Below are 15,694 nucleotides of genomic sequence, written 5' to 3' on the forward strand. Positions count from 1 at the left end.
CCTATGTTACGAGAACGTTCAACATGTTAACCCTAAATCATGAAAACATTCACTATTTTAATCCCATATTATGAGAACATTTAACATGTTAATCACATATAGAAATAGTGGTTATACAAAACACAATACAACACTCAAACAAAGAAACAGAAACACAAATTAAAATAATAACTTTCTTATTACTATTTGTGTTACGATATGTGAAAACATCGTTGTTTATTTTCAACAAATAAAATAAGTCTAAATTGTATATTAGCTATAATACGACACATTAATATCACTTGCCATGCTTGAGTTTATTTTAGCTTAAACAACTAATTTTAATTACAAGTTTTTCAAAGAAAACGTGATTATTTAGGGTTAGTTTTAGTTGCCGTCGTATTAGCTGATGTTTTGTTTTATATGGGTTTACTTACATGGACACGCATATATAAAGCCAACTAGTGTTCCTAACGGAAAGCAGATATATATGGAGTACCCACACATAGAAGTCTAATTCTGAACTGGTTAACTAAGATGAGGGCAGACAATCCACCGCTAACTCACAGGCTACTTTTTCCTGATCAAATAGTTTGAACTGACCGTCACTCTTATAACGCGTCCAAGTCCCCAGTATGCGGAGAGCAGATTTACGACAACCGGCCAAAAACCTTGAATAATTGGATTTAAAAGCTGGACACATTAACCAATAGACCTCGTAAAAAAACAGGCCTAGTATAAAGATACAAATATGTAACATCAACTTAAGTACTACCTTGTTATAACTATTAGAACTTACACTAGTTATAGTGTAACAAGTTACCATGCTACATGTTTCACAGTGTATCTTAGTTACTACATAAAAAGTTCATCAGTATATGTACATATATACTAGTTACCATGTTACAAGTTATACAGCATATCCATTATTTACCATGTTATATGTTCTACAGTGTGTACACTAGTTACCATGTTACAAGTTCTACAGTATATACACTTGTTACCATGTTACAAGTTATACAGCATATCCATTATTTACCATGTTATATGTTCTACAGTGTGTACACTAGTTACCATGTAACAAGTTCTATAGTATATTACACTTATTACCATGTCACATATACCACTCTGCAACTGAGCTACGAAGGCGACTATGAAGTTATCTTTACCATTAGTTTACTCAAGTTATGAGTTTTAAACAAATACAGTAGTTTCAAAAGATAGTTTTCAAACTTACATTTCCATGTTTCTTTTATCCACAGATCCCTACCAGTTGCTGAATGCCGCCAGTAACCGTTTAGCTTCCCAAGGTAAAAATAATATTTTATTTAGTAAAGTAAAGGTGTCATTACTGTAGCTATCTCAAGCTGTAAAATAATTAACACTGTATGATGTGTGATGTGTGAGTTTCTTAACTCGCAGATTACACTTGTGGTTTTCGATATATAAGCCTCATAGTGCTGACTTTTAAACCCGCTACTTGCATTTCGTTAATCAACATATTACTGACTTATATATATGTGAAAACGGATGATTTGGGTTGAAAACGCACTAAGTAGAGGAGCGAACAACGTTTCGACCTACTTCGGTCATCGTCAGGTTCACAAAGAAAGAAAGAGGTAACTGACCGGTAGCTGACCACGTGTTTCAAGGGGGTTGTGTAACTGAGTATAGGAATGTAGTGGGCGTGCTTAGATGTTTTATATTTATTAAGATAGGTATAAAAATGTTCCTTTGTATTGGTTTATTTTGGGTTTAAGTTGTTGTATAAGTAAGGCTTCTTTAATTTTGCATTTGTTTATGTTTGTTTCTTTATTTAGTATCTGAGTGTTTTCTATGGTTATGTTGTGTTTATTTGACTTGCAGTGTTCGAAAACGTGTGAAGGTGACTTTTTATGTTCTTTGAATCTGGTTTCCATTTTTCTACTTGTTTGTCCATTATATAAGTCGTGGCAGTTATCACATTGTATTTTATAAATAATGTTGGTGTGGTGTTTGTCAGTATAGTTTTTACATAGTATAGACCTCAGTTTTGTGCCTGGTTTTTGAATAAATTTGGTATTAACTGGAATGTCACATTTTGTTACTAGTTTTTGCCAAATGTTGGTTATTTGTTTGCTGATGTCGGGAATATATGGTATGCAGCAGTATATGGTTTTGTGATTTTTTGATTCATGAGATATATTTACTTTTGTTGGTTGATTTTGCTTTCTGTCTAGGTGTGTGCGTATAATGTTTTCTACGGTTTGTGGAGGAAACTTATTGATGTTGATGAAGTATTGTCTTATTTTGTCTAATTCATCGTTAATTTTATCTGGTGAGCATAGTTTTATGGCTGTGTTTATTTGGTTTCTTAGTATGTTGAGTTTTTGTTTTGTTTCATGTGCTGAGTCCCAAGGAATGTATAGACCAGTATGGGTGATTTTTCGGTGGATTTCTGTTTTGAATTGTGTGTCGGTGCTTGTAATTTTGAGGTTAAGAAATGATATTTGATTGCTTTCTTCCTGTTCTAGTAACAAAATATGACATTCCAGTTAATACCAAATTTATTCAAAAACCAGACACAAAACTGAGGTCTATACTATGTAAAAACTACACTGACAAACACCACACCAACATTATTTATAAAATACAATGTGATAACTGCCACGACTTCTATATTGGAGAAACAAGTAGAAAAATGGAAACCAGATTCAAAGAACATAAAAAGTCACCTTCACATGTTTTCGAACACTGCAAGTCAAATATACACAACATAACCATAGAAAACACTCAAATAATAAATAAAGAAACAAACATAAACAAACGCAAAATTAAAGAAGCCTTACTTATACAACAACTTAAACCCAAAATAAACCAATATAAAGGAACACCGTTATACCAATATTAATAAATATAATAAAACATCTAAGCACGCCCTCTACATTCCTATACTCAGTTACACAACCCCCTTCAAACATGTGGTCAGCTATCGGTCAGTTACCTCTTTCTTTGTAAACCTGACGATGACCGAAAAAAGTCGAAACGTTGTTCTCTCCTCTACATAAAATATTTTCTCAACCCAAACGAGCCGTTTTTACATATATATATATTTCTCTACAAGTGGGTTTTCCCGTCATCACTGATTATATTACTGACTTGTTTTAACCTTCTAATTAACCTTGAATCACCGATTGTTTTAAACTGCAACAGTATCGATATTTTTATCCTTTAGTATAAATGTGTACTGAACCCTTACTTTCTTTAGGGTAGATTTCTAATGACACATTACGTTCTTTGGTGTAGATATGCAGTGAAATGTTATGTTTTTAGTTTAAACATGTTGTTTACCAATGAATATTTAGTACGTACGTATTTAGTGTAGACGTGTAGTGTGCCTTTATGTTTTAGGGTAAAGTCAGGGACGTTTTGGTGCATCTGAATGTAGTGATATTTTAAACATTGCACGTCTTGTTCCAGTAGGGGAAAAACTCAGAAAAAGAAAAACAGAAATACATACACACTCACAACCTTCACTACTTGCTATTGGATAGCTTTGTTTTTTGTGATTGTGACTAGAATTTGTAAGTCTCTTAATGACCGCTAGGGGAGGATGTCCCCCTTTGATTCCCCGATCCCAATAGCAAGTTTCTGTTTGTTCATGTTACACACTTTCAGGCTCTTACATTACCCAATTATTTCGGGTTAAATTTAACACAAGGACTACGTGTAGACAACAGTTCGTAATTTTAACATGGTATACCGCAGCTAGTCAACAGCCCAACACTTACACTGCTCTTGTCATATCAATATGAGATATCATTGTTAACATTCATGGCTCCACGTGCCTACTGCGTAGGTGTGTATGGTAACGGGTCCTGACCCAGGAATCCTCAGGTTCATAACCCAGAAACGCTCTCCACTAGGCCATGCTCAGACCATTACTATGTGGTTTTCAACTAATATTTAAAAATCACAACCAAGAGAGAATAAAGTTGTTTATTTGTTGGAATTCAGATTATGGTAAAAATGTATAATGTTCAAACGTTTTGAACATTTAACAATTATCAAACAAGTAAAACGGGGAGCTTTACGTTTTATTATTCGCTCTTATTGAATGCTTTAGTCAACTTGTTACAAGTTATACAGTATCCGCTGGTTAATGTGTCAAAAGTCCTACAGTATGCGCTGGTTAAGGTTTTTGGTTTTTTAATTACGCGCAAAGCTACTCGAGGGCTATCTACGCTAGCCGTCCCTAATTTAGCAATGTAAGACTAGAGGGAAGACAGTTAGTCATCACCACCAACCGCCAATTCTTGGGCTACTCTTTTACCAACGAATAGTGGGATTGACCGTCACATTATAACGCCCCATCGGCTGAAAGGGCGAGCATGTTTGGTGCGAGGGGGATGCGAACCCTCGACCCTCGAATTGCGAGTAAAGTGTCTTAACCACCTGGCCATACCGAGCCGGTTAATGTGTCACAAGTTCTACAGTATACGTTAATTAATGTGTCACAAGTTCTACAGTATACGTTAGTTAATGTGTCACGAGTTCTACATGTTCTCTGAACAACTAATAGACTGCAAAAAGACCGAGCCGCCCGCTAGTACAATGGTAAGTCTGCGGATTTACAACGCTAAAATCAGGAGATCGATTCCCCTCGGTGGGCACAGCAGATAGCTCGATGTGACTTTGCTATAAGAAAAAAAAACACAAAAAAAACATGCAAAAAGACTGTTTACTGAAAACAATGTGCTTCAGTTCGTGAAAAACAAGTTCACGTAGGGTGAAACTGTATCAGAAATTGCGGGGTTGGGTGTGAATACCTAGGATTTGACAGTAAAATAAATTACATATAATACGTTAATTTGGGGTTAGAATGTACACAAAATTACAGGTGTTTAAGAAGTTTGAATTTCAATAATTGTTTCAGATGCACTTACCATAGAATAGTGGGACTGACAGTCACATTATAACGCCCTCATTGTGCGACGGGAATTCGAACCCGCGACCCTCGGATTACGAGTCGAACGCCTTGACCCACCTGGCCATGCCGGGCCTATCATTAGTTTACTCAAGTTATGAGTTTTAAACAAATACAATAGTTTTGAAAGATAGTTTTCAAACTTACATTTCCATGTTTCTTTTATCCACAGATCCCTACCAGTTGCTGAATGCCGCCAGTAACCGTTTAGCTTCCCAAGGTAAAAATAATATTTTATTTAGTAAAGTAAAGGTGTCATTATTGTAGCCATCTCAAGCTGTAAAATAATTAACACTGTATGATGTGTGAGTTTATCAACTCGCAGATTACACTTGTGGTTTTCGATATATAAGCCTCATAGTGCTGACTTTTAAACCCGCTACTTGCATTTCGTTAATCAACATATTACTGACTTATATATATGTGAAAACGGATGATTTGGGTTGAAAACGCACTAAGTAGAGGAGCGAACAACGTTTCGACCTACTTCGGTCATCGTCAGGTTCACAAAGAAAGAAAGAGGTAACTGACCGGTAGCTGACCACGTGTTTCAAGGGGGTTGTGTAACTGAGTATAGGAATGTAGTGGGCGTGCTTAGATGTTTTATATTTATTAAGATAGGTATAAAGATGTTCCTTTGTATTGGTTTATTTTGGGTTTAAGTTGTTGTATAAGTAAGGCTTCTTTAATTTTGCATTTGTTTATGTTTGTTTCTTTATTTAGTATCTGAGTGTTTTCTATGGTTATGTTGTGTTTATTTGACTTGCAGCATTTGAAAACGTGTGAAGGTGACTCTTTATGTTCTTTGGATCTGGTTTCCATTTTTCTACTTGTTTCTCCAATATAGAAGTCGTGGCAGTTATCACATTGTATTTTATAAATAATGTTGGTGTGGTGTTTGTCAGTGTAGTTTTTACATAGTATAGACCTCAGTTTTGTGTCTGGTTTTTGAATAAATTTGGTATTAACTGAAATGTCATATTTTGTTACTACACAATTGTTTCTTTTATCCACAGATCCCTACCAGTTGCTGAATGCCGCCAGTAACCGTTTAGCTTCCCAAGGTAAAAATAATACTTTATTTAGTAAAGTAAAGGTGTCATTACTGTAGCTATCTCAAGCTGTAAAATATTCAAGATCTGCAGCTCGTTGTTGTTTTTTAACATCCGTTTATCCTTTCTTTTACCTCCTAAATTACCAATTATTAAAATTCTAAATTAACCATTAAATCTCACTAGTTTAACCCAAGAATTACAGTCTTGTTTTATCGTCAGAATACCATTTCGTTTAAACCCTATAATACCGAAATATTTAACAACCAAATACAGTTGTATTTGTTTCTTCACATTACCCACGTGCTTTACAACCGACCCTTTCAACCCTTAACCTATCGACCTCTTCTTTAGGCCACACATTATCAACGAGGTCCACGAATTAGATCAGATGGAGAAACCTTACGTCACAAACAGTCAGGTAAGAAAACTAACAAACAAAACTAGACGAACCTTATTCTTCTCCACAAACATATTTCGTTTTCCAAATTCTCTGAAAACGTGTTTGTGAAGAAGATTAGTAATTCCAGAGTCAAACACAAATAATCTTGAATGAAAGGTTAGACTCGGGAAGTCCACTCTTGCTATAAGGTGGATTCATTCTATATCCCAATTAGCGCATATCGAGGTTTTTACAGAATAAATATTGAGGTTTCGATGGTTCTCCATAATTCTACTTATTTAACACCCCTAGAGAGGGTAGTGTTACCTTCAGAATATACTTACTTCAAATAATTATAGAGAAAAAAAAATACATTATCGGTTTATAAATGGGGCACCGCCGGACCGATTGTCGCCAACATAGTATGTACCTTAATGGCCATAATCTAGCCTGGAACTTTAATACGTTACCAAAAAAACCTAGAGTGACGCAGAATACATGTAGAAACAACTGTTCTTCACACAGTTTTGTATTGAAAACTAACATAGAATATACAGTAACGTAGAAGACATATAGAATCAACTACTGTTTACACAGTGTGGTGTTGAAGACTAACATAGAACTTACAGTAACGCAGAAGACATATAGAAACAGCTACTGTTTACACATTGTGGTGTTGAAGAATAACATAGAACTTACAGTAACGCAGAAGACATATAGAAACAACTACTGTTTACACATTGTGGTGTTGAAGACTAACATAGAACTTACAGTAACGCAGAAGACATGTAGAAACAGCTACTGTTTACACATTGTGGTGTTGAAGAATAACATAGAAGTTACGATAACGCAGAAGACATATAGAAACAACTACTGTTTACACATTGTGGTGTTGAAGACTAACATAGAACTTACAGTAACGCAGAAGATATATAGAATCAACTACTGTTTATACATTGTGGTGTTGAAGGATAACATAGAACTTACAGTAACGCAGAAGTCATACAGAAACAACTAGTGTTTACACAGTGTGGTGTTGAAGAATAACATAGAACTTACAGTAACGGAAACTACATATAGAAACAACTACTGTTTACACAGTGTGGTGTTGAAGACTAACATAGAAGTTACGATAACGCAGAAGACATATAGAAACAACTACTGTTTACACATTGTGGTGTTGAAGACTAACATAAAACTTACAGTAACGCAGAAGATATATAGAATCAACTACTGTTTACACATTGTGGTGTTGAAGACTAACATAGAACTTACAGTAACGCAGAAGATATATAGAATCAACTACTGTTTACACATTGTGGTGTTGAAGGATAAGATAGAACTTACAGTAACGCAGAAGTCATACAGAAACAACTAGTGTTTACACAGTGTGGTGTTGAAAAATAACATAGAACTTACAGTAACGCAAACTACATATAGAAACAACTACTATTTACACATTGTGGTGTTGAACACTAACATACAACTTACAGTAACGCAGAAGACATATAGAAAGAACTACTGTTTACACACTGTGGTGTTGAAGACTAACATAGAACTTAGAGTAATGCAGAAGACATACAAAAACAACTACTGTTTACACATTGTGGTGTTGAAGACTAACATAGAACTTAGAGTAATGCAGAAGACATACAGAAACAACTACTGTTTACACATTGTGGTGTTGAAGACTTACATAGAACTTACAGTAACGCAGAATACATATAGAAACAACTACTGTTTACACATTGTGTTGCTGAAGACTAACATAGAACTCACAGTAACGCAGAAGACATATAGAAACAACTACTGTTTACACATTGTGGTCATGAAGACTAACATGGAACTTTCAGTAACGCAGAAGACATACAGTAACAACTGCTGTTTACACATTGTGGTGTTGAAAACTAACATAGAAGTTACGGTAACGCAGAATACATATAGAAACAACTACTGTTTACACATTGTGGTGTTGAAAAATAACATAGAACTTACAGTAGCGCAAAAGCCATATGGAAACAACTACTGTTTACACGATGTGGTGTTGAAGACTTACATAGAACTTACAGTCGCGCAGAAGACATATAGAAACAACTACTGTTTACACAATGTGGTGTTGAAGACTAACATAGAACTTACAGTAACGCAAACTACATATAGAAACAACTACTGTTTACACATTGTGGTGTTGAAGACTAACATAGAAGTTACGATAACGCAGAAGACATATAGAAACAACTACTGTTTACACATTGTGGTGTTGAAGAATAAGATAGAACTTACAATAACGCAAACTACATATAGAAACAACTACTGTTTACACAGTGTGGTGTTGAAGAATAACATAGAACTTACAGTAACGCAGACGACATATAGAAACAACTACTGTTTACACATTGTGGTGTTGAAGGATAACATAGAACTTACAGTAACGCAGAAGACATATAGAAACAACTACTGTTTACACATTGTGGTGTTGAAGGATAACATAGAACTCACAGTAACGCAGAAGTCATACAGAAACAACTACTGTTTAAACAGTGTGGTGTTGAAGAATAACATAGAACTTACAGTAACGCAAACTACATATAGAAACAACTACTGTTTACACATTGTGGTGTTGAAGACTAACATAGAACTTACAGTGACGCAGAATACATATAGAAACAACTACTGTTTATACATTGTGGTGTTGAAGACTAATATAGAACTTACAGTAACGCAGAAGTCATATAAAAACAACTGTTGTTTACACAGTGTGGTGTTGAAAAATAACATAGAACTTACAGTCGCGCAGAAGATATATAGAATCAACTGTTGTTTACACAGTGTGGTGTTGAAGACTAACATAGAACTTACAGTAACGCAGAAGACATATAGAAACAACTACTGTTTACACATTGTGATGTTGAAAAATAACATAGAACTTACAGTAACGCAAAGACATATAAAAACAACTAGTGTTCACACATTGTGGTGTTGAAGACTAACATAGAACTTACAGTAACGCAGAAGTCATATAGAAACAACTGTTGTTTACACAGTGTGGTGTTGAAGACTAACATAGAACTTACAGTAACGCAAACTACATATAGAAACAACTACTGTTTACACATTGTGATGTTGAAGACTAACATAGAACTAACAGTAACGCAGAAGTCATATAGAAACAACTGTTGTTTACACAGTGTGGTGTTGAAGACTAACATAGAACTTACAGTAACGCAAACTACATATAGAAGCAACTAGTGTTCACACATTGTGGTGTTGAAGACTAACATAGAACTTACAGTAACGCAGAAGACATATAGAAACAACTACTGTTTACACATTGTGATGTTGAAAAATAACATAGAACTTACAGTAACGCAAAGACATATAAAAACAACTAGTGTTCACACATTGTGATGTTGAAGACTAACATAGAACTTACAGTAACGCAAACTACATATAGAAACAACTACTGTTTACACATTGTGGTGTTGAAGACTGATATAGAACTTACAGTTACGTAGAAGACATGTTGAAACAACTACTGTTTATATAGTGTGGTGTTGAAAGTTTACAAAAACCCTACAGCCGGTCTTAATGTCTATCTAGATTTAGTGAGGTCTTGATGAGTGGTATCCGTTTTGACCTAATTATTAGTGGATTTATTTTTTGTTGATTACCGACTTATTACAACCGGTAATAACTATCTTATTTATTGTTATGAGTGAAAACCATCCGTCGCCAACCGTTGGGTTACTGTTTTACCAACGAATAATGGGTTTGGCTATCACATGATAACGCCTCCGCACTTGAAAGGGCGAGCCTGTTTGTTTTGAGGTGGATTCCAACCCGCGCTTCTCAGATTACAAGTGCAGCGTCCTAACCACCTACCTGGTCATGCCGGTACATATTAGAATAGAATGTATTATTTAAACCATTTAAAACTTCCAATGCCCGGCATGGCCAGGTGGGTTAAAGTGTTCGACTCGTAAGCTGAGGGTCGCGGGTTCGAATCCCGGTCGCCAAACATGCTTGCCCTTCCAGCCGTGGGGGCATTATAATGTAACTGTCAATCCCACTATTCGTTGGTGAAAGAGTAGCTTAAGAGTTGGCGGTGGGTGGTGATGACTAGCTGCCTTCCCTCTAGTCTTACACTGCTGAATTAGGGACGGCTAACCCTCGAGTAGCTTTGTGCAAAATTCAAAAACAAACAAACAAACAATCGTACTGCAAATTTGGGTTTGTGTTATAGTGAACCTTGCGAAGAAGCTATCAAGCGAAACTTTGAGTGTGTAATTAAATAATAACATTTTGGTGCTATAAAGTCTTGCAGAAATGTGTCTTGTATGCACCAATGTGCACGATAGAAATTAATTACCGAGCCCAGTTGATTTCTTTGTGAAATAATGCTAAAGTACAAAGACGTATTTTTTGTTGTCAGGTATCAAATATCTGGTTATTAGATTAATTATGTTTTACGCCCTTTTAAAACGTTAAAAAATTTGTAATTTTTGTTTCATATTCAATACCAAATCACAAAATTTTAAGGTTCATAACTTCCAAATCTTGGCCAGATAATTTTATGTTTTTTTGTCGTATAATCAATGCATATTGTTTTTTATCAATAATTACCGAGTTTAGGGTACATGATGTTATCTGTGTTTGTCGCGTAATTAATGGATCATATTAGGTGTTTGTTGTTTCGCTGCATAATAGCCGCAAACCTGATTTACTAACCACCGTGTATATTTTATTTTGTATCACACAGCACCATCTGGATAATAATCAAATAATTAAAAAAAAAAGACAACATCTGTTATTTGCTCTCCAGTAACTCGACTCGCAGCATCTAGAGGCTTCGGGTCGGGTAAACCCTAGGTGACTTTACATCACCCTCGCGCATAAACAGTTCGAAATGGGCGGCGCGGATACAAGTGCTCACTACAATGTAGTGATTATAGAAACCAACCCTACTGCTCCATCTCTCTAGGCCTTAAGTACTTATTGACAAATCATTTGACTTCCATTAGACATGCGTAAGCCACCTGGAGTGTTCTCATGTTGTAACAATAAAGCATATCTCGCAGCGCCTTTTCTAAAGGTAATCGCGTACTCTTTGCACTTGTAGATGGAACTATTACATTAGCCTTCATCTCTTTACACGAGAATGTCACGAGCATAACATTTTCTTAACCCTAAAATCAGTGTATAATTCTAAACTATTTATTATTTATACGCCAAATTTGGTGCTCACGAGTATTTTGATTATCTCTAATCACATATTATAATGTACTGTAATTAACTGCGTTAATTAAAGATCAGACCTATTGTTTATTTTCACACAAAGAGGCCAGCCGATCTAATCTGGTTACTTCGATCAGTTACTTACACTGAGATTGCAAACGGCTAAAAAAAGAGTTATTCGATGTAGTAACTGGACCTCAACTGACAGTTAACAGAATAAACACAAGTTGTTAAGGTAGCTTGGGAGTTAACATGACCGATAACGATTAACAGGAACACTTACAAAATAATAAAAACCTGATGCTGACAAAGTAATTTACGGAATAAATAAGTTAGTCTGCAAACAGGTAGAGTTTTTGTTAGTTTCAGTTTTGTTTTCTGTACAAATGTATAAAATAAATAAAATATTATTTAAAAAAACCCGATCCTCATATTCTTGTTGTGTTTTTTCCGTTTGATTCAACATCAACAGAATAATACTAACGTAAATAAAAAACCTAGATTAGTCCATGTGTCATCTAGATTCTTTTAAGGTTTAGAAACTTGTTTCAAAATCTCAGTTAAATTTTCAAAAGGTTTCAGTTTTTGGTTTTTTTCATATTTTAATTTTTCCCATGTACTAGGATTTGTTTGTTTGTCTTTGAATTTCGCACAAAGCTACTCGAGGGCTATCTGTGCTAGCCTTCCCTAATTTAGCAGTGTAAGACTAGAGGGAAGGCAGCTAGTCATCACCACCCACCGCCAACTCTTGGGCTACTCTTTTACCAACGAATAGTGGGAGTTACCGTTACATAATAACGCTCTCAAGGCTGAAAGGGCGAACGTGTTTGATGTGAAGGGAATTCGAACCCGTGACCCTCAGATTACGAGTCGCACGCCTTAACACTCTTGGCCATGCCGGGGTCCATGTGCTAGGAACCCCATGGTACAACGGTAAGCTTACAACGCCAAAATCGGGGGTTATATCCCCCAGTGGACACGATAGATAACTCTACGTGGCTTTTTCCTTAGACAAACAAACAAACCGTATCTTTGATTTTTTTTTAAATAATTACCTTTTTCTATTTATTAGTTAGATTTTGTAATGATGTAGAATCTTCTATTCACTTAGATTTTCAAATACTTAGATGCTTTTCTCCATTTTTATTAGAGTTTCTAATAGTTTATATATTTTACGATTCACAGTTAGGTTTCTCTTCATATTTGCACTTTTGTATCTGAATTTTTCTCCATATTTTAGTTACAATCTAACGTCAGATAGTCTTGTCTTACGCGACCCCAGTGACACAGCGGCATGTCTGCGGACTCACACCACTAAAAACCGGGTTTCGATACCCGTGGTACGCAGAACACACATAGCACGTTGTGTAGCTTTGTGCTTAATTTCAAACTTGTCTTACCTCAAATTTTCTCTTACGGATTAATTTTGGCTGTAACAAAGTTAGATTTTCCGTTCACAAAAAAACTCCGAATACGCAGGGGTTCAGCAGACAGACAGAAATAATTATAACAGGTCATTTTATAAAAAAACAAAATACCTTTAAATGCCAAAAGATGGCACCACATTAGTAAAAGAAAATGTGAAATGAAAATTACGATGTATTGTTTGTTTTTGAATTTCGCGCAAAACTACACGAGTCGTGTGCCTTGACCACGTGGCCATGTCTGACCAATCACGATGCATATTGCTAATTTTTATTTTCATACTTATTTTATTTTATTAATTTCGAGCTGAACTTTCTTAGAAAATTGAGGAAATTCTGGTATTAACGAAGGATCTCCTTTGTAGTGGTCGATCGAAAGGTAATTCTGAAACTATATTTTCTAAAATTAAATACGAAATTGGCAAGAAAACTAAAATGCGAAATAATATTTTATCACAAATGTTAGGCCTAATATTACCATCGTGTTTTATTATCTAGCTGGCTCTGTAAAACTTTGTTGCTTTTTTATGTCAACAGGAAGCGGGCAAATTCAGCTGTGGCAGTTTCTGTTGGAACTTCTTTCCGATACCAACAACACGAATTGCATCTCGTGGGAAGGGACGAATGGAGAGTTCAAACTGACAGATCCTGATGAAGTTGCTCGCCGCTGGGGGGAGCGCAAGTCGAAGCCTAACATGAATTACGACAAGCTGAGCCGAGCCCTGCGATATTATTACGACAAAAATATAATGACTAAAGTACATGGAAAGCGATACACGTACAAGTTCGATTTCCATGGCTTGGCTCAGGCTTGCCAACCTAATACGGGAGAAACCGCCGCCTACAAGTTGCAGACTGACATATTCTTTCCAACGTACCACGTCCACACCTCAAAAATGAACTATTTGAGTGCTAGACCGACAGGACTCACCGGTAACTCCCAGCCACCGTTGTTTGGGTCGACAACAGTCCCTGGTCACTATTGGTCAACTGGTGCATCTGGAGCCTGTAACCTTAATCCATACATACCAGGCCATACTATCCCACATCCTGGTCATCGAGGAAATGCCCTGGGAAGTTACTAAGCCTAAAGCTATTTATACGAAGCAAACAAAAGCTGAGAAAAAAGACGGGGGGAAAAGGTGGGGTAACAGTGAATTATGTTGATATAATTGTAGCGAGGGGGGGGAGAACAGTGATCTATGTTGACAAGTAATCATCAAAATTCTATCTGACACAAAAATTGTATTAGTTTCCACATGGCTGTCTTTGAATATACATGGAAGGAAACGGAACACCGGAAGTAGAGAATCGGATATGAAGCCCGGATATTAATCACACTGTTACTGATGTTGGCGTGTAATGCATTACTTTGTAGTAAGCATAAAAACGACTGATACCTGTACATAATCCGTGAGGGCTGAAGGGTAAACAGTAGATCAGATTAAAATGTTGTTAATATATATAATTCTAACGTAGTTCACAAGTTGTAATGTATTTTGGTCTTTCGTGTTTCACATTAATAAAGTGGATATTAATACTTCCTAAGAAGTTTTATTAAATATTAATCAAGTGACGATATGTAACGACCTCTGTGGTGACTTTTAAAATGTTGAGCGAACGATGATCAATATTTCTATGAAATGATTTACTGAAAAAAAAACAACTTAATCTAATTCATTACAGGTGGAGCCACCTCTGCATCCTACACAGAAAATAAGTTGTTTTTTTTTGTGCCAGATCTTTGCACTGAGTGTTGTAACAGACAAAACCATGAAATGCTAATGTGCTGTAATTTCTGGACCCCACTGGTAACGATAGGTTTAAAAACAACCAAATAATAAATTGCTTGTTTTACCAAGTAAAATAGTCGTATCTTAACTTTTTCTCAGACTCAGTCCTAGGTAAGTTTTTACGATTCTAGTCACAGACTATTTGATTTATAAAATAAAGACGAGTATAACACACACGTTCAATAAATAACTACCAATACACATTTTGGAACAACTTGCTCCAGAGGGGAAGGGCCGTGGCACGGCCAGGTGGTTAAGACACTGATTTCGTAACCTGAGGGTAGCAGGTTCAAATCCCCGTCACACCAAACGTGTCCTTCCTTTCAGCCGTGTGAGTGTTATAACGTGACGGTCAATCCCACTATTCGTTGGTGACAGAGTAGCCCAAGAGTTGGCGGTGGGTGGTGATGACTAGCTGCCTTCCCTCTAGTCTTGCACTGCTAAATTAGGAAGGACTGGCGCAGATAGCCCTCGAGTAGCTTTGCGCGAAATTCTAAACAAACCAAAGGGGGGACTATTCCCCCAGATACTTGAAATGAACAGGTTTGGCTAAAAAAAGTCTGAGTTTTGTGTAATGTTCAGTTTTCTATCACGTTTCTTTTTAAAAACATAAACCTCTACAGTTGTTCCTATTCCGGGGAGCGAGACCCGAATTTTAGAATAACAAGCTCGAAGGAAACATTATTAAACATTTTCTTGATTCAAATGTTTTGAACAAGGCCAAAGTGTACCATAACAATGTTTCAATTCTTACAGTGTATTATTATTATTATTATTACTATTATATATTTTCAATTCGATTTGGTTGTAAAATTCTTTCTGTAAAAGGAAAACGTTGTTATAGCTCGATCGAATGAAATAAA

General features: G+C 35.9%; 1 protein-coding gene and 1 long non-coding RNA gene across 4 annotated transcripts in view; one reads left to right on the forward strand and one right to left on the reverse strand.

Moving 5' to 3' along the window:
• LOC143246997 (transcriptional regulator ERG homolog) overlaps window positions 1-15,684 on the forward strand; it is an 86,904-nt gene extending 71,220 nt beyond the window's left edge. Inside the window, exons 4-7 of one of the 3 annotated variants that reach the window (XM_076494289.1) lie at window positions 1,242-1,289; window positions 5,118-5,165; window positions 5,962-6,009; window positions 13,576-15,684. In XM_076494289.1, the coding sequence (XP_076350404.1) occupies window positions 1,242-1,289; window positions 5,118-5,165; window positions 5,962-6,009; window positions 13,576-14,123 (692 nt within the window). In that variant the 3' untranslated portion in view covers window positions 14,124-15,684. The remainder of the gene's footprint in view (window positions 1-1,241; window positions 1,290-5,117; window positions 5,166-5,961; window positions 6,010-13,575) is intronic. The other 2 variants (XM_076494290.1, XM_076494291.1) reach the window with 2 other exon arrangements.
• LOC143247000 (uncharacterized) overlaps window positions 1-15,694 on the reverse strand; it is a 256,411-nt gene that overhangs the window by 89,209 nt on the left and 151,508 nt on the right. The gene's annotated exons all lie outside the window — the stretch shown is intronic.

The sequence above is a fragment of the Tachypleus tridentatus genome, chromosome 3 (assembly GCF_004210375.1).
Source record: "Tachypleus tridentatus isolate NWPU-2018 chromosome 3, ASM421037v1, whole genome shotgun sequence".
In the NCBI taxonomy this organism is placed as follows: Eukaryota; Metazoa; Arthropoda; class Merostomata; order Xiphosura; family Limulidae; genus Tachypleus; species Tachypleus tridentatus.